The sequence below is a fragment of the Anoplophora glabripennis genome, unplaced genomic scaffold, assembly GCF_000390285.2.
Source record: "Anoplophora glabripennis isolate ALB-LARVAE unplaced genomic scaffold, Agla_2.0 scaffold251, whole genome shotgun sequence".
In the NCBI taxonomy this organism is placed as follows: Eukaryota; Metazoa; Arthropoda; class Insecta; order Coleoptera; family Cerambycidae; genus Anoplophora; species Anoplophora glabripennis.
Window position 1 is genome coordinate 467,373 of NW_019416333.1, and position 20,521 is coordinate 487,893.

The 20,521-nt window shown below is 32.9% G+C and overlaps 1 protein-coding gene across 1 annotated transcript; it reads right to left on the bottom strand.

Moving 5' to 3' along the window:
• Positions 1-10,743: 10,743 nt before the first annotated feature.
• Positions 10,744-20,200, bottom strand: LOC108909521 (protein obstructor-E). Its single transcript, XM_018713891.1, has 4 exons — positions 20,059-20,200; positions 15,337-15,558; positions 14,328-14,522; positions 10,744-11,351 (listed from the first exon to the last, which is right to left on the bottom strand). Exons 1-4 carry the CDS (start codon positions 20,099-20,101, stop codon positions 11,122-11,124), a joined length of 690 nt encoding a protein of 229 aa, XP_018569407.1. The 5' UTR covers positions 20,102-20,200; the 3' UTR covers positions 10,744-11,121.
• Between the last annotated feature and the right edge of the window lie 321 nt (positions 20,201-20,521).

The window sequence follows — 20,521 nt, forward strand, 5'->3', positions numbered from 1 at the left end:
AAAATATTCCTGTGCCAAATTTCAAGTATCTTAAATAAAAAAATGGTATAACAATTTTTTTCTGAAGGGTCGTTAGTTTTTAAGGAAGCTGATGACTGACGTATCTTGATCTGAGTAAGTTTATTTTTATTGAAAGAAACTACTTTTCATTTTGAAATTTTATTTTTTTTTTCATTTTTATTTAGAATCATGAACGTTTTTGATCAAGAAAATATGGATTATTGCTAAAAAAACATTTTTAACTTAAAAAAATGAATAAAAAGTGAAAAATTACTTATTACATTGATTTTCAGCAAGACGACAAATTTAAAAAATCGCAGCGTTTTGAAATTATCAGGGTTTCTTTAAGACACTGTGAGGTTGAAAAGTTACAGTCGATATCCGTAGTTTATTCATTATTTGTAAAATTATGCCAAGTTATTCAAATATCCCTAATTATGCAATTTTTTATATTTTTTCTAACCAACATTTTCACTGAAATTTTTTTTTTTTTTATCAAAAACCCATAATTAAGACTTGTAGATAATACTTTGCAGTTTCCAAACCCCTGCTTGGATTTCTGTACGACCATTATTTCCCGAGTAATTGATTGCCAAAGTCAAAAATGATTTTTTTGCTTTGATGGACGATAACTCAGCGACAAATAATCGTGCAAGGCTCCGGAACCGCTCAAATTGAAGAGAATTAAATGATCTAAAAGAACTTTATGATGAAATTACCAAAAAAAAATGTTTGAAGTACATAGGCCATTTTGAAAAAAGCAAAAAATTACAATTTTTTTTCCGTTGATTTTCTTATGATTACTCAAAAACTGCTAACGCTAAAAAATTTTAAACTGCAGATCTGAAAACTAGACACCTAAAGTTTCAATTTCCTTATTTTTAATTCTCTCTACGACCATTTCTTTCCAAGTTACAGCCCTTTGAAAATCACCCAAAGTTTTGGGATATTTTTAATATCCCTTAATTACCGTACCTAGAGTATTTCTATTAAAAAAAGATTGTTACTGGTCTATATTTTTTTACTAAATAGCGATAACATTCTAATATCAACTAAAGACTTAATTTTAGAAATAGTCCAGTGAAAATCTGGTAGAATTTGTTTGTGTTCAATACGAGTAAGGGTTTAATAAACGTGGTCGTCGATTAAAACAAACAATTCCTTTCTTGCTCCACATTTTGTGACTAAATCCTAATGCTTTCTATTGATAATCTAATCTACTTTTCGTAGCGTAATGGTCGTATCTATCTTACGTACTTTCCTATAGTGATTTGACATGGAATTGCTTTGTTCCATGACAATAATTGCAATTCTAGATTATTGAATAATTCGATATGTTGACGTAAAATACCCGAAATAGACGAATAACTTTCATAAAAACGTCGATAAGTATGAATTGCAACTATTTTATGATCTGTCAATATTTAAATTAAGACTAGTAAATAAAAAAATGATTATTTTTTATTCTACAAAACACGTGTATAGGAAAATGTATGTCTTCTATTTTTTAATATCTCGGAATGTGATATCTTATTCAAAAGGACAGATTAATTTTATCAAAAAAAAATAATCTAGTCATAAAATTTACGGTATGGATTTTTGCAACAATAGCTGAAGTTTTCCTCTTTTTTTTATGACAACAGAAACCGGAACAGATGATTTATTGAAATTTGGTAGTTCCTAGTATGCTTAATTTCTGACCTATCAAATATTTTGTTATATCGTCATGGGCGTAGATAAGGGTATATAATAGTATATTTATTGAAGAAAATGATAGTACGCCACTGAATTTTTCAAGCTTTGTGGACAAATCTTTAAAGTTTAAAAAAAATGAAAAATGTAACTCCTTTAAAATTTTGCTTGGAAGAGCCATTTTCGAATAAAGTACAAAGGAAAAGACGGCGACAAATAAAACATGTTTTGAAATTAAAATTATTATACTTGAAGAAGAAGGCTCCGATAATTAATAGTTTTATTTATTTTGACATCTTAAATTAACACTGACATTTTCACTTTTTGCTGTCTAGTGATTTAGTCACAACTTATTTCATGAATTGGTAATTTATTTACAATGCCTCAGTTTACAAACTTTACCAAAAATGACATATGCCTTGCTGACGGTAATTTATCAGTATAGATGTTGTCATGCTCATATTTATATCAGATTGAGTGACAGTTTCTGAGGTCTCCATTTTCCCCTGCGGATGTGGGAGGTTAGTCGCCTGTTCACCTGCGAAGGGGTTATCATCAGTTCACGCCAACCTGAACGCACGCTTGGGTTAGATGACGCCGATGCTGTCGCTTTTTCTCCATTGATGACGAGATTGTTTGGCCTTAGAATAATGGAATACGCTCTATTATATGCTTTCATTTAGTTTTCTGTGCTTGCTTTATGAGGTTTTCAACTGAATCTATGTTTTTCTGCACTTATCACTTCTGCACGGTCGAGTATGATACTCTGTATCTTTGTTATCACTGTCTATGGCGTGCTGGGCTTGGGCACTAAAGTTTAAGAGGGTGAATCCTCCTTAGAGTGTTTGTTTGGAAGCTTTAGGAGCTTAGTGTGGAAGCTTCAGGAGCTTCGCCACAGGGTGTACTAAGCTGGGGTGGCAGGTGTGCTACGTGAGCAATGGGAGCAATGGGATTTAATTGTTTTTAACTCGAATTTGACTTTATTAAAAATTGGAGGATCTATTGCAATTTTAGGATTAATTAACAATGGTAATCAAAAATGAAACGTATGACAGCTATATGTTCTTGGGCTGACGTTCGATCATTCTCGACGCTGGCTCAGCAGGGTTCTGTAGTGAATTGCGCGCCAGATTTGGACGAATTGGATTTTGGAAAACCATTTCTATATAGGTGGTGGCCTTCTTCAAAGAGTTGTGGGGCTCATTCTGGTTAATGTTGACCCTAGGGCCATTTTGGAGTTCGAATTTTGAATTGTCCGGACTTATTAAATTTTGCTGAAATTCGAAAGATGGGTGATTTTTGTACCCAACCAAACTGGATTTAAATTCCCTAGATTATTTCTTTTGGGAGCATTTAGAAACTTTAGTATATGCAACACCGATTAATATTTTACATTATGTATTTAATTTTATTTCAAAAAGCTTAATTCGGACTTCGGATGTATTTCAGAAAGTGTCGAATTAATTTCAGAATAGTCACTTTAAATTTCAAAATTCGTTATATGTACCAAATATATTTTAGATTTGTTAAAAGTATTTCATAATAAATGTTATTCAAGTAATTATATTTTAAATAGGTCAGCATAATATGTCAATAAACAATAAAATGGGTTTAACATTAAAAATTGAAATTACGCTTTTTGAGGTTAAATTAATCGCTTCTGAAACATCTGAAAAAGGTGTTTCGGATATTTGGAAGATTGGATCACTGATTTTATTACAATTTCTTTACGCGAAGAGGCTCTGTTCTATTATGAATAATAATTATTAGTTGCTACGTTTTTTAAAAATATCCGAGTTGTCTATTGTGACCTAAGGAGTTCTTTAACGATTACTTTGTAAAAAGCAATATAGCAGGCACTCTCTATTGAACCAGAAACCTACATTTGTCGTATATTTACGTCCATTTCTATTGGCGAAATGTGCGCTCAAGAGTTTCTAACTTACCTGCACCGATCTAGCGTAATTGATATACGGTTTAAATTAACAGTCAAAATGATTAGGCAATTAATATATTCATATTAACTTTTTAGTATGGGCTTGTCAGTATTAAGTGTACATGGAACTACCACATATTCTCTAGGGGTCAAAATAACGCTAAAATAATTGAAATGCAATTTGGATGCTAGTACTTCTATACACATATCACTAATACTTAGTAATAGAAATACACATACATTTATAGAAATAGAAAAAATACCCCTAGCCTAAGTAAACGTGCTTATATTTTTTACAGGAGACCTTACAAATGCAGTTCTTATTTTGTCATAAAGGTAAGAGCTTTCTTTAAATTTTATTTCAAGTAAATTTTTGTTATCGCTAACGGTTTTTGTGTAATTAATTATTTTATTTTAATTTGATTTATTTGTTAATAAAAATGAAATAATGTTTTATCGAGTTCAGAAACTTGTAATCGAGATTGTAGCCAATTATGCTTTCGAGAAAATTGTCATTCACCAAAAAAATAATGCCCATTTCAAATTTTCCTTGATCTGCAAATCATAAACAGTAGTTTCTCATCGAATTCATGTAATTTTATGCTCCTCGAATATTAATAATTACATAGGTTCAAATTTGAAAGCCACAATACTTTTTTTTGACTGTCATGTGTGTTTAAATTTTCTTTAAACAAATTAGCAACTATTGCCGCAATTATTAATAATTACACTTAAAAATTTGCAAGACAATATGAAACCGCTTATAATGACTTCAAAAAAGTGGTGTATATGAAAATGTATTACTGACTTATTTTAAATACAAGGTCAGAAAGTGAAACCTTGAATATTATGGTCGATTTTCTATTGGTTAAAAGTATACTGAATGTTAAAGAAAATATTAATATAAAAATATGGTCAAAAATGATGCCCTAGTTGACAAGTAAATCGGTTGGAAAGAAATATATGATTCTGACGAAAGTAGAAATCAAAATTTTTACGCAAGAAGCCCCTTATAAATATTTATTTTAATGATGGTAATTGGCGTGTCACTCTACAGGGTGATACATTAACGATGCGGAACGGCTGTAATATATTTGAGAATGTATATGAGAACCTACCTGTATTAGTATTCGCGAATGCAGCTAAGAGCTCGCCCTCTAGCGGTGACAAGTGATACTAGCGAAACAAGGTCTTTTTTTTTCTGTGGGTGACATTTCGTTTTGTATTTTATTTAAAACTGTGTTTAGTGTTCGTTTTTTAAACACTGTTATTTTAAGAAAATAGTGTGAGGAAAACTTCTGCAATTATGGATAAAAAGAAGAAACTGTCAAACTATTATTGTTCAGTTCAAGGTTGCTCTTCATGGTCCAAGAAAAATCCAGAATTAAATTTTCATCAAACCATTGAAGAAATTTTCAAAATATTATTGCCGATAGATGATACTCCCTGAATTTCATGAGGGTTGTTAGTAAGGGCACTAGTTTGCAGGCACAATATGAATTTCTAAATTTAAATTAACTTTGCCCAATTTTTCCATATAGTACCACATGATCAGCGTTAAAAATTGCTTCTCCTTCTGATATACAACGAGAGTTTTCGTTGGCATATATGTAAATAGGAAATGTATTCCACAACGGATATGTTCATAGTTATAACCTAGTAAAATGTACATTAAATTGTAATGCTAGAGACAAATAAAGTAGACATAAATACTTGCCTTAAAATTTATTTATGAAATATTTGAAACCTATAAAATAACACAAAAGTCAAATAATCGCAGTTTGATAACAAAATTACTAGTAATAATGGCAAATAAGACAAATGTTGTTCAAATGAATGTGTAAACACGAACGGCAATGTCAAAATTACCTTGTGTCGGAGCTTACTGCTTTCGCCGCATGGTGTGCTTGCATCTTACAAATTATCGCGGATAGTTGTTACGATATCAATTGGAACCTGTGAATTTTAAAGCACAGGACCGTCTGCATTTCTCTTGAAATTTCTTCCTATGTTTTAGCCATGATGTGTCTCGTAATTTATACTCGAATAGCCATTGAGCGAGTCCGGTATTGGTAGACCAGTCCTTCTGATGTAGAATCGACGGCGGCGCGCTGGTCGTCAAAGCAAACCTGCATTGGTCCACTAGGTCGTAAATAATTTTTTTGCATGGTATTCTATAATTAGTTTGGTGTCGAACGCGGTTCACTTGGCTTTGTCAGTGCCGTAGAGAGTAGTGCTTGGTGTGGTACATTTATTGTTGGTATAATATATTATGTAATTATCTAATAATTCAGCATGGCTTTCTGGAGACCCTTTGAAAAGGAAGATAACGCAATAACGCGGGAAAATCCCCAAATAATCGGGCCAGGTTTTGTCCAAAGCGTCGAAACAAACTCAAAGTTTAAAAACAAAGATTTACACGTACCCAGTCAATGTATTATTTTAAATATACAGGGTAGTAAAGAACTTTTCGGCAAAATCCAAAAACAGGTCAAATTTGTTTCTGAGGGGGACAACTTTTGGCTCAAAAAGCATACCAAAATCTTCAACCCCCTAAGTGGGGGTGCTATCCCCTAAATTTTTTCAAATGGGAATGGGGGTCAAGTGGGGGGTCATTAGAAAGGGCTTTTAATTCTCTATACATCGATTCTTACTTTTTGAAAATCGATTCATTATTTTAGAAAATATGCAGCTTTGAAAATACGAACAATATTTTTGACGAGAAATGCGAAAATCGATTTAATTTTACTTCAAAACTTACGGTATTAGTCAAGTAAATGCTGAAAATGTTGTCCGCCAACTTGCATACAATGATACAGGTTGTCTTCAAACCGTTGTCGAACATTCTGGAGCACTTGCGGTGTTACTTCGCGACATACATTAATGATTCGTCCTCGCAGATCTTCCAAGGTATCAGGTGGAGTGCTGTAAACTTTGCTTTTAATGTGCCCCCAGAGAAAGAAATCTAAAGGATTTAAGTCGGGTGACCGAGGGGGCCACTCAATTGCACCTCTTCGTCCTATCCAGCGTCCTGGAAACGTCTCATTTAGGTAATTGCGCACATTGAGCGAGTAATGTGGAGGAGCTCCGTCTTGCTGGAAAATCAGTTCGTGTTCATTGTAAGCAGGGTCGTCCTCTATGATATTTGTTAGAGCTGGGTCGATGACATTTTGTAGTAAATCCAAGTACATATCGCCTGTCAAATTTCCAGGAAGGAAAAAAGGACCTACAATGGAATTTCCAAAAATACCTGCCCATACATTCAACTTCTGGGGGTGTTGGGAGTGTGTCTCATGGAAAATCCTTGGATTGGTATCAGCCCAGTAACGACAATTATGGCGATTCACTAAACCATTCAAGAAGAACGTACACTCGTCCGAAAAACACACATTAAAGAGGAAATTATCGTTTATCGCTCGTTCAGTCATTATTTCGCAAAATTGCAAACGACGATCAAAATCGTCTTCATTTAGCTCTTGCACTAGCCGAATCTTATAAGGATGGAATTTGTATTTTTTTAATATTCGTTGGACACTTGTACGACTCACTCCTGTCGCAGTAGCCAATTGCATTGTACTCAGCGTACTATCCATTGCCACTTGCCCCAATACCGCTATTTCCGTAGGTTCATTTAGTACCGGATTTTCAACCTGCCTCTTTTTGTTATGAACGGAGCCAGTTTCGCGAAATTTGGCCACCAATTCGCGAACAATTTTTCCAGACGCATGTTTCTCAGGATGCCGTTGGTTGAACAGTTCGGCGACCCGATTTCCGCATTCATTGTTTTTGAAAAAAAGCTCAATAATTTCTACTCTTTCTGGAATTGAGTACACCATAATTAATCAATTTAAAAGACTCGGCAGTATTGGTACTCTTCAACTACAAGTCACAAGACAGTTATCTAGCAACTTCTTGTGGCCTATCTAAATACGAAACAAAAAGCGGACAATTTTTTGCTCACCAAAATCAGGCTAAAGAATTCGCAAATCAAAAAAAAAACAGCGAATTCTTTTGAAGGAATTTACCAAGCTAATACCGTAAGTTTTGAAGTAAAATTAAATCGATTTTCGCATTTCTCGTCAAAAATATTGTTCGTATTTTCAAAGCTGCATATTTTCTAAAATAATGGATCGATTTTCAAAAAGTAAGAATCGATGTATAGAGAATTAAAAGCCCTTTCTAATGACCCCCCACTTGACCCCATTCCCATTTAAAAAAATTTGGGGGATGGCACCCCCACTTAAGGGGTTGAAGATTTTGCTATGCTTTTTGCGCCAAAAGTTGTCCCCTTAAGAAGCAAACTTTACCTGTTTTTGGATTTTGCCGAAAAGTTCATTACTACCCTGTAATGCCTTGCGGTACGTTTTCGATGGGCTACCCTGTATATTATGAATGTTTGAAAAGCGAAAATAGTGAAGAATGTGATAAAGAAATTAGGAAACGGATTAGCGAATTAACTAAGATAACAAAAACGACAATTTATCGCGTAATTAAAGAAGGAGGCGTTATTAATTACGGTACAACGAAGAAACGGAAAAATATAAAATTAAAGAATATTGACGATTTTGCCAGAGATGTAATACGGCGCACAATTTATATGTATAGAGGAAATAAAGTTCCTACTTTAAACATGATTCGAGATAAATTAAGCGATTATCGTGATTATAATTATAAATCTTTAGATACTTTACGACATGTTTTATTACAATGCGGTAAACATAAAAAACTTGACAATCGTATGGTAATTATGGAATCACGACGTATAGTTGCACTTCGGGAAGATTATTTACAAAAAAATCGAGAATATCGTCAACTAAATAGGAATATAGCTCGGAATATAGTATTTATAGACGAGACAGGACAAAATTTTTCTGGACGCCTATGGATTCCGTAGAGTTTATGAGTTAAATGTTTTTATGCGGTTCCAACTGATATCGTAGCGACTATACTCTAATTAAGATATTTTTTTAGTAATAAGCTTGTAGAAGAGAAGAGACCAATTATTAAATAAGACTACAAGATAATAATAGCAGACAAAGGTTAGGTCTGGTAGTTATCATCAAAAATTCTCACAGCAAGATACATACTCATAGGATATTTGTCATTTCAAATATTTTTCAAATAGAGGTAGAGGGTGTTCTACAAACTCCATGACAAACTTTGACAGATAGTAGTTGGGTTAATTCCAAACATTTTTTCTTATATTAATATAGGTTCGATTCGTTTTTGTTTAGAGTTATAAGCATTTAAAAAATCTAAGTAGCCTGATAAATAAAAATGATGGTTGCTATAGCACTAATTATTATTTGAGTCATTTTGCTTATTCATTTGACATTGAACAGAGTGCAAATATTGTCTTTGTATATAGGTATTTCAATAGGAACGCCAGACAAGCAGTCCGAGAATACCAACGAAGATACCTAAATAGACATCAACCTACCCACTCTGTCTTTAGTGCATCATTTCGTAGACATCGAAAAGAAGGTAACCCCGCTCCAAAAAAGGCCATTCGTCCTACTGCGAGTGAAGTGAATGTACAAAATGAAGAAGATATAATAGATGCTGTCATTGATAACTCTTCAATTCAACAGAGAAATGTTACATCCGTTTCATTTCCAAAATGTACAAGCGTTACATGCTAGAGATACTCCTCAACGATTAGAATTTTGTTGGTGGTTACTTCAACAACAAATTCATTTCGCTTGTCATGTGGTCTGATGAAGCGTGTTTTATTAAGGATAGCATAAATAATATTCATAACGAACATATCTGGTCGTTACAAAATCAGCATGTAATTAGATTAGATCAAAACGATTTCAGCAACGTTTGGGGTACCATTTTCAGTAATAATTTTGCCACCTATACATGCTGTAAAAAATGATCGTTTAAATGCCGATCTGTATAGAACTTTCTTGGAAAATTACCTTTTTAATTTCATTGAGACGTAGAGCTATATTGTTCAAAATATGTGGTATCGGCATAATGGACGACACAGAGGGAGACAAGTAACTGCTTGGTTAAATAATCATTTCTCGAGTAAATGGATAGATCAACAAGGTCCAATAACACAGCTACCGCGTTTACCAGATCTATATCCTTTTATATATGGAGACATACGAAGCAGCTTGTCTACCATGTTGAAACCACTACCCGTCAGCAGTTACTTGAAAGAATTCAGGATGCAGCTAACCAGATAAGAAATGATCCAAATTTCATCCGTCGAGTGAGGAATATTTAGTTCGCCAATGTGAGGGCATTCGAGACAGTTTGACAATTTTTCTAGTTTTAAGATTTTGTTAATTTGGTTTAACTAATGTTTAAACTTTAAACACAAATAATAATTATTCTTATGGCAACCATGATTTTTGTTTATCAGGCTACTTTGATTGAGAAATGAAATAATATTTTTTTAAATCTTTGTAACTTCTAAACAGAAACGATTCGGACCTATATCTTCGAAAGTTTCTGATTCAATAATTATTCTGTTCCGAAAACACCACTATTAAAGCTTCAGAACGAGATATAGTTTTAAGAGATTGTTTACCCCCACATTTGGAATAAAATAAAAAATTTTGAACTTCAATTTGCAATTCTCAAGTAATGAAGCTAATGGCATTTCATTATTTCGAGTTGTAAAATTTAAATTGAAGTCAATAAATTTTAAAAAATAAGTAGTAAAGTAGCAATTTATCCAATTAAATTAACGTAAGTATTAACTGGATGAAAGGCTGGAACTGAAGTGTTTCGTTACTATATTGTTGTAACTACATTCAATACACTTGATTGAATATTTGATAACTGTTGGACATTGAAAATCAGTTGAATTGACGGATTCTTAAATTTAATTAAATAATAGAACTGACTAATGAGAAGAGGTGTGGTAATAATGAGTGCATTCCTGATAATTTTGTAGCTAGTTTAATTTTTGTAGAACACCAAGAATGAAACTTGATTCAGAGAATAAAAAACTGAATTTCTCTTGGTATGTTCAGAAGACTGATATTACTGCCAACAATTCATCATTAAAATATAGTATTTTTTTATATTACTTTATTTTTAATTTATTTTTTGACAAAAAAATTTACATAAAATATTTACAGTGAAAAAGTGAAAAATATAAAAAAATTGTTACGGTATACCAATTTTAATTTATGTAGTACTTGATTTTCAAATATTTACAATAATTGTACACAAAAAGTAAGGTATGTAAGTAGTACACGTTCTTAAATATTACTAAAAAGTTATGGAAATATTAAAATTGTATAATAGAAAAAGTAGAGACACTACAGTTGTTGAATAAATATTAATTTTAAACTTGTTTTTTTTTATAAACTGTACAGTTATGAAATAGTCATAATTTTCGTCAATCTAGTATAAATAAATAACAGAGATTTGGACCAAATTTTTTTCTGTAAAATGAGCACAAGACAGCTGCAATAAATGCGAAAGTAGTAAATTTTGTTTTTGTAAAAAGAAATTTTTCATGCTCGTGCTTATTTTCTAATGTGGTTGGCACAGTGTGGCACGTACTCGGGCTCTTCGCAGGTGAGGGTAGAATCGTCCAAGACTTTTCCCTCACCGCAGGTGATGAGGCGTGGGTGGCCGTTGACGCAGGTGATGAGCCTGTGGCAATCCCCAGGTACGGCGAATCTCGGGTAGGGCCAGAACTTGGCGGCTGGGCTTCCCGATGGGACCTTGGTTGGACACTTGAAGCCTACGACAGCTGCAAAAAGAAAATTAGGCGATCGTACATCAAGTATTACACTTTTAAAGTAAAATGTAGATAGAGGTACTATCAATAATGCGTTTTATTTCGAATTGCATACTTTTTTTCGAATATAATACAGGGTGTTGATTAAGGGAAGAGACATTCTTACTGTAAAAGACTAAATTTTAATGTTCCGAAGCGTTTTTTTGCGCAATCAGTCCAATTTTAGTTTTGGTTTTAAATACCTAAATGAAAAAATGCCACAACAAGAAATATGGAGCAATAAGGCCAACCAGTTTTATCCCATTCTGGTTCATATATGCCATTTTGTCATACAAAGGATAAAAAGTGAAATGCGTGTGTAAATTTTCATTTTCTTATCTTTCTTATGAATTTTTTTATTTTTGTGGATTTTAACTTGAACACTGTATTTTCCGAACCTTGTTAAGGCAACTTTTGTCTTTTTTGAGGTGTTCTGCCACCAGATGAAGTTTGGCTTCGCAATTCGAAATACCCTTTACAATTGGCCACATTTTAGTGTTGGATTAGATGATTTCACGTAATTAATTATCACAGCCACACAAAAAAAAAGTTGGGTATACTTGTTATGCGACATATATTCTTCGTAGTAATTTGGCCTCTTGAACACGAATCTGGGGTCAGAATTGGCCCATCACGTCACAATTTTTTCCGAACCTCAAAAAACTTGTGAAAAATATTGAAAATTGATGAAAATTTACTGGGAAAATTTGGAAAAAATTTATTTCCACATCAAATAGTACATTTTTATGTAAAAGACTCTGCTGAATTCAAATCCACTGTCAGAATTGAGCTAGAACGTGTGGTTTTTTTTCTAACCTCAAAAAACCGAGCAGGAATCGCTATTTTCAAATTCTGAGCGGATTTTGACCAGATTTTGTATAAAGGGGTTTTTTGGGTCGCTGATTGCGAATATGAATTCACATTGTAAAAATTCAAGATGGCTGATCCAATATGGCGGGGGTACTTTTTTGGAATCCACTGATTTCAGTAAAATTTGGCATCATAAGGATTGCTGGTTGATCTCACCTTCATTAATCACACATCTGGAGCCACATTTTCATAAATCAACAGAGTCATAATTTTAGGCCGAGTAGGCGGCATTTTTTCGGCAAAGTCACATTTTTAGAATGAAGGCATAAGCAGATGCAGTGATGTGCTGTCTAAATGCCATAGGAAAACTGCATAGTAGTTAAAAAAATCTGATAGGAAAACCATAAGCACGACTAAATAAATGAAAGAATAAAGTAGAAACTTTTTTGTCTTGTCCCATGGAAACAAGCACATCACACTACACATCATTACATGTGTAGAGTCCTTAAGTCATTTTTTTAAGCGAAGTCACATTTTTAGACGGAGTGGAATCTTTTACCTTGATTTATGAAAATCTGGCTCCAGATGTGTGATTAATGAAGGTGAGATCAATCAGCAATCCTTATGATGCCAAATTTTACTGAAATCGGTGGATTTCAAAAAAGTACACCCGCCATATTGGATCAGCCATCTTGAATTTTTACAATGTGAATTCATATTCGTAATCAGCGACCCAAAAAACCCCTTTATACAAAGTCTGGTCAAAATCCGCTCAGAATTTGAAAATAGCGATTCCTGCTCGGTTTTTTGAGGTTAGAAAAAAAACCACACGTTCTAGCTCAATTCTGACAGTAGATTTGAATTCAGCAGAGTCTTTTACATAAAAATGTACTATTTGATGTGGAAACAAATTTTTTTCCAAATTTTCCCAGTAAATTTTCATCAATTTTCACTATTTTTCACAAGTTTTTTGAGGTTGGGAAAAAATTGTGACGTGATGGGCCAATTCTGACCCCAGATTCGTGTTCAGGAGGCCAAATTACTACGAAAAATATATGTCGCATAAAAAGTATACCCAACTTTTTTTTTTGTGTGTTTTTTCATGCAACATTTTAAAAATGCCATACTTACATTTAAATTAAAGAGAACAAAGTCAAATTCTTGCCTGTAATATAAATTAACGATACCTTTTGACGATTAATTGTCGTTCTTAAATATGTTTCTACAAAAATAAACCTTTCACTTCTTTATTAAAACGTTTCGTAAGAATCGAATCAATGTCTTGCTTTGGTTACGCCAACTTTTTTGGAAATGCTATACATAAAACATCAGTTTTTCGAATATATCTGAATTTCCGTTTGTAAACGTAGCAAATTTCCACTTCAAAGACAACAGAACTAATTCTTATAGATTTTTTCCGCGCTAAGTGCAACTTAATGTAACTAATAATATTCTAATGTAAATAGAAAAAAAAATTATAATTACATTTCTAGAATTCTACTGTAATTTATCATGGAAATGTGAATTAACAGATTATATGGTATTTCAAAAAAGTGTTTTAAATCTATTTATGCAAGTGGACTATTTTAATTTTTTTAAACTTATTTTCCACTTCTTGTCTTTCATTATACCACCAAAACCAAAGTTTTTGTTTGTGGTTACACAATTTACTCTTGTTTAGTATAGGATTTCTCTTTGCGCCCTAAAATAATATCGCACACTCTCTTTGTTTAATTTAACAACACTTTAAGGCTAAGTTACGTTTGTAGAGAAAGTTAAATTTAAATAAAAAGAATTTTATTTCAACCTATTCAGATATAGGCACGTAGATACATAAGAAGTAAATAGTGAAAGTATTAATTTTCCTTTAAAATACCATTTATCTAATATATTTATGAAATATATTCCCAATAGCATTGTTTGACTCTCACGCATTTTGTCGGAAGGCAGAAGAACGCGAAATATTAATATAAAAAAGAATATGTTCAATGCAAATGTTTTTTTATATTTATAAATGAAAAGTGAACACAAGAGTCTTTGTTCATTCCTTGTTTTATTGAATGTTGTAAAGTAGCAGAAGATTTTATAAGGCAAAATATTTGTAACTTTATCATTTGCGAGACAGGACTTATACTTTACCTTCAGGATTGCATTTTTCAAGCAATAAATCAGGCCAGTTGCAACCGTGGATGCGTTCATCGTACACCAGACCTGGTTCACAATGTTGGGGAATTGGTTCTCCATAAGCACACTTTATATAATGGGTAGAACATTCAGTTCCATCTGGGTAAAGTCCGAACTGGTATTCGCATCCCGGACTGCTGATTGGAGTCACTGAAAGTTTAAAGGACAGTTTTATCTCCCGAAATCTGGTGTCATGATTTAGAAACACCATGTAGGATTTTAATTGTCAATGTTGCGAGAAACAACTACTCCGAGGGCTATATGCCCCTACCGGCATTGAATTATACTCGCAACACCTAGTGCAACAGCTAGGGTCGTTCGTCAGTTTAACTCGGAGTAGTTGCAACACTGACAATTCAAACATTGTGCTACGCCCTCTGTGGGTGGCAGTCATGCAACAAAGTACCTGCAATATAGCAGGTCGCTTCCTACTGTAGCCATTTGAATGGCACAGTTGGGAGTCAGCACGACAGATGGAGCCATTTGCGCTCCCGCGTACACCATGTAAGATGTTTTCTGGGTCCATGTCAAACCTTTAGGAGTCGGGTCGTTTAAAAGCAAAAAGCTTCGATTCATTTCGTTTTCCACTTCATTCATACTGAACACTTGAATCGTAGTATTTTACACATTTTTTTTCTTAATCTTTAATACTAACATGACACTTTGTACTCATTTTTTCATTAATATTTCGAAACAGTTTTCAAAAAATGTTTTTTGATACACAGTTGCGAAGTCGTTTTCACATTCTCGAATGTTTTTTTAAACAAAATGACTGTCCATTTTTGAATACAAAAGCAGTACTTCGCAGCTATAATCAAAATTAATAAGTTTTATACATATATCAAGCATTATTAGAAATTAAATGCACTTTTCCAATGTCCAAAATACCCAGTGGCGTCGAAGTTATTATTATTATTATTATTATTTATTTTTTTTTAGAAAAAATTTAGTAAAGAGTACTTACAGTCAGCCTTTCTGTGTCCGCAGTCCACAGCCCAGTTATAGTTGCAGTGGTTGTGCACGGCACCTTTACCGTCGAACAGGAGTCCATTTTCGCAGGTTTCCACGGTTAGGGTGCCATTGGTGCAGAGGAAGAAGAGGTTACAAGACTCCGGATGGGCGTATGCCTGCACTCCGTGTTGTTCCGGGCAGGCCGGGGCGTTTTGAACCAAGATACCCCCATGCGCTATAATTGAAAAAAATTCCAAATAACACATACAAATAAAACAGACATATATAAAACATGGTACACTTTTATTTTCGGATATTTTATTGACATCCAAATGTTCACTGGAAAAGTATATCTTATATGTCAATTCTGTATATCGGGTATTTTTTTTTAGAGTAAATGGTGTCAATTATGTAGGTAGGTATTTGCATAAATCAAATATATAACGTTAAATTTTTTAAATATTCGAACTAAATGTAAAAGGATTTATTATGTGTTTAAAAGGTGTTTTTATTAATAATAATAAGCATCGACAAGAATCAAAATTGTTGAAACTGCAAAACGGCGCTTGTAATTAACAATAATCAAAGTTGTTATAACTTATTGAGAACTTGTGGAATCGTCTCCGAGTTACGTACTACACAAAAGGAGGTAAATATATGTGGTCGTAAATTTTAGTTTAATCATCAGTTCTGATTTAGTTTTCATTAGGAAAACTGGGAGATAACATCTGTATTATTGTAACCAAAGGCAGAACTATCGGTGGAGTTAGCGGTTCCAAAAAAGTTTTCATCGTATCAATATGATAAGTCAGTGGGTATTAAAATGCTTATATTCTATCCGAAAAAAAATATTTTTATCAAGCGTTATTGTTTACACCATAATCTTGTATTGTACATTTTATGTAGACGAGATGTCGACCACAAATCACAAGTTATATTAATTGAATACAATTTAGTAAACAATTTGTATCTATTGGATTTTTTAAAGCATAATTTCAATGAATAAAATTTAAAACTGTGATAGATTAGTTTAGATCAGCGGTATTCAAACTGTATTCTGGGGAACTCTAGGATCCCCTACAACGAGTACTTTTCTTCAAACCATCCTATTACTACACGGGTGGCTTGGTGGCAAAGTCTCGTACAATTTTTATGTATGAAAGCAATGGTCTTGAGTTACAGATATTTATTGCTCTATTCTCATTACCATTTTATCGGGGACCACACACAGGCGGAAGGTGTTGAGCGACCCAGGTCTCTGGTAGGATGCCACAGCCACGTCCCCGAGCCTGCCTTAGGTCACCCATCCAAGTTCCAGCCTGCGTCCGTGATGCTTACCTAGGCCGATCGAAATCCATCGGCCAAGACACCCGGCTAGGCGGTCAATATTTGATAATATTAATACATTGTTTTTTTAATAATAACCTATATGTATTACGTTTTGTCTCAGCGTTACTAGTAGTAGCAGTTTCCATTTTGTAATTTAAACTTGTTGGTGTCGCAATATGCACTACTAACTTCTCTGACGAAGGTTGCAGTGTTAAATAAAATATAATTACATCAATATTGGTGAATGTTTTAACATTTTATGCTGTGATTTATAACAGAATCATAGTTCCTTGAACAATATGTTTTCGTTTATGGTATTGGCGGAAGTATATAAAATAAAGTTATTAGAAACACCCTATACATTTTTCATGTATACAGTGTGTCCACAGATGGAGTTGAAAAGGGGGAAAGCTTTTTTATTTTCCGTTTTCCGGATACAGATTGTTGAGGTTTCTAAGAAAAATGTTTTTCCGATTATGTTATGAATTTTCACGTTCATATATTCACCAGTGGCGTACGTACTGGATAAATTTTACTATTTTCTTAAAAAAAAATAATGACACCAATGTATTACTGGCAATATCCCACCATTAGAATATGTACATACGCATTGTCCCAAATATGCAGATTGTGAAAATTAACTACTCTTCTGGTGAATTTCATCAATTCACAATATTTTCTTAAAAAAATTGGATTATTTCTCACAGAAGTCAAAAACGGGTTTACTATCACCTGTATGTAAAATTTCAACAGGTTGCAAATGGTTTACATACAAAAGTAATGGAATTTTGTTAGACTCAACTTTTACTGGAAAACTGTGCAATCTAGGAATAATATACTAGTTATTCTTATTAAAATATCTGAGGATTTTAAAAATAGTGGAATATTTCTATTAAAACACTGGCCTGTCATTTTTTAAGAAAACAGTAAAACGCATCCAGTAAGTGCGCCACTGGTGAATCTATCACTGTGAATTATACTTTGTTTACATTCATCGTGTAATACACCAACAAATTTCATAAGGAATACTTGTTTAGAATTAAAATATATTTCCATACTCCAAATTTAAAAACCTACTTGATTTTTTCTGATTCTCTATGTTGTACAGGTGAAGTCCTGTTTTTTGTAAGGGATCGGGAAAAAATTTATTAGAAATTATTCTCTTTCTGAAATATAACCGATAGAACACATTAAAATATGCCTTGCTTTAAGTCACACTTTGCCAGAAATTATCTAAACAGTTAAAGCTATAAGAAGAGGTCAAACAGATAAAGGATAAAACAAAAAGGAGTCAGTGTCATCTCATTAAAACATTTTGTAATTATTAAAGAGTTTGTGGTTCATAGAATTATAGTGAACTATAAATTGTTGGTTCTCAAAAAAGTGTTATTGCCCTGTACAGTGCAGTGTTATAGGAAGTTCTGCGGAAGAGTTAGACAAGTTAGTAGCCAAGTATTTATTTATTTAATACTATTTTCTTTCTAAACGTTGTTGACAAGCTAGAGCAGGCGAAGTCAGTTACACAATTATCCAAGATGCTTCTTCTCTGTTGTGAAAGAATAGGTTTCACCATAAAGTAGTTGTCGACATCGAAGATGATTTAATTGTTGGATTTAATTTGGTTCGTTTGAATAAGTCAAAGTTTTAATAATCTAGTATTCTGAGGTTCCAAAATTAAAACATCGATTTTATACTCCCCAAAAGTTATAGGGTTTTAGAGGAAACCTTAATTAATAGTTTATTTCAATAATGACACAACATTTACAAGGAATGTGATAAGATATTAACTGATTAAGTGGAAAAAGCTACAGATTTTAATGTACAAGGATTTTCACATAACATTCTACTTTTCTTATCATTTTTGACCTTCCATCTATTAAAAAATTGTTAAGACTAAGGTTTTAGAAAATTTTCTTACCCTCTCAAACTTTCATAAAAAACAATTGAATTAATATTAGAGGCTTTTCGGAATTCCTTCCCTTTTATAATTATTACAGTGGTACATATCATATATGCTTTGATGGTTTACAGAATATTTTGAATTATTTACTGATCCTCCGCAATAGACAATATCAAGATTGCTTTGGAAACAATGCGTATTTACTCTTTTGCGGTAATAAATTACTAAGATTTTCAAATAAAGAAGAAAATACCCTGTAAACTTCTACACTGAGATTGTTGCAACTGTCAAAACTTTAGTACTGCATTTGTATGGAAACGTATCCAAATATATAGGGTGTTCTTTTTAAAAAATTAAGTTTGGTTTGTTTCGACGCAAACATATATTCAATTCCTTTTCCACATTTTAAAAAAAGTCAAAATTTTTTGTCTGTAGTCGAGGTAGAATGTTTCCTGATTGTCTCTATACATATACAATCGAAAACCTAGTCTCCAATTATTATGGTTATAAATGACAGATTTTTTAAGAAAAATATTTAACAGATATATATATATATATATATATACAATGCTAGGACAAAGTCATCGATTATTATTTATAACTGAATCTTAGTGACAATAATAAAATTCAAAATTGAGGTCAATTTTCAAAATATTACTTAATATCTAATAAACATATCAACAAAAAAGACGTGACAGAACGGGAAAAAATGATCTCTAAGTCTACATTAGTCACAATAAATTGTTACATAAAACACAAGTACAAGTATAAAAGTACTAGTGTTCCGAGTTTCAAACCAATAAAAGTGAAATTTTACTTTAACAAATATTTTGTAAGTTAAAATATTGTACACAAGTATATTATACTATTAGATACTCAAGGAACTACATATTTTAAATGTATTTAAGAAAAAATTGTACTGTAAAGGCCTAGAAATTAAAAAAAAAACTGTTTTGCATACATAATGTAAATTTATTATGTATATAACGTTTCCCTCACTGAAAATATTTTCAGCGATACCTATATTGTATTTTATTAAGTAACGTTCAACATTTTAATTCACAAAACTAGTTTGTACAACTTTCATTCAACACAAAACCGTATTTTAGCAATTACTGGAGCAAACAGAGCAAGAAAACGAATATATGTTATTTGAACGCTCACGACCGCCAAGAACAAATAGCTCAAAACGTAGCGCTTAGTTACAGTTCCGTGCTTGCTCCAAATAATTTTCTTTTAAGCTAATTTTGTCATAAAAATTTCAACAGCCATAAATATCTATTATGTAAGACGCGCTCAAAAAACTTAGCACACATATTTGCCCATTGTTTGCCCCTGCCTTTCCAAAAAGTGGTAAATTACATAATTGTTTTTGGCGCACATTTATTTTCCTTTATTTTGTTACATTTTATAGTGGTTGGTAAAATATAGCGTTATCAGCGAGTTAAGAGCGCTTCTAAGGGCATTGACGATTTGGTGGAAAAACTGTAACAATATGGTACTCACCGAAGGCGACAAAGGAAAGGACAACAATCACAAGCGATCTCATATTGACTGCGTATCCTTGGTAACTAAGTTAAAACTGGAGATATGAGCACTGGGCACTTTCTATACTCGCCGTTGAACGGCCAACGAATGTCTTATTCCATATTCTCAGCCGGAGTCTTTGACTGGCCGCCGCTAATATGCGTGTGTATGTACACGGTGGACCGGAAAAACTGTGTCAGTTCAAAATTAGCCCAAACTGCGCTACATGTTAATGTAAGGTGTTAATTAAGTGTTACGAAACGTTTTTTTTAACGAACAACCACACACACACACACACACACAAAAGTTGTCTGTACTTTTCATGCGACATATGTTATCCGTAGTACCTACTTTTGCCTCCTGATCAGGAATCCGTTGTCGCAATTAAGTTATCACAACACAGGAATTTCCTAACCTCAAAAAAACAGGTCAAAAATAGCTA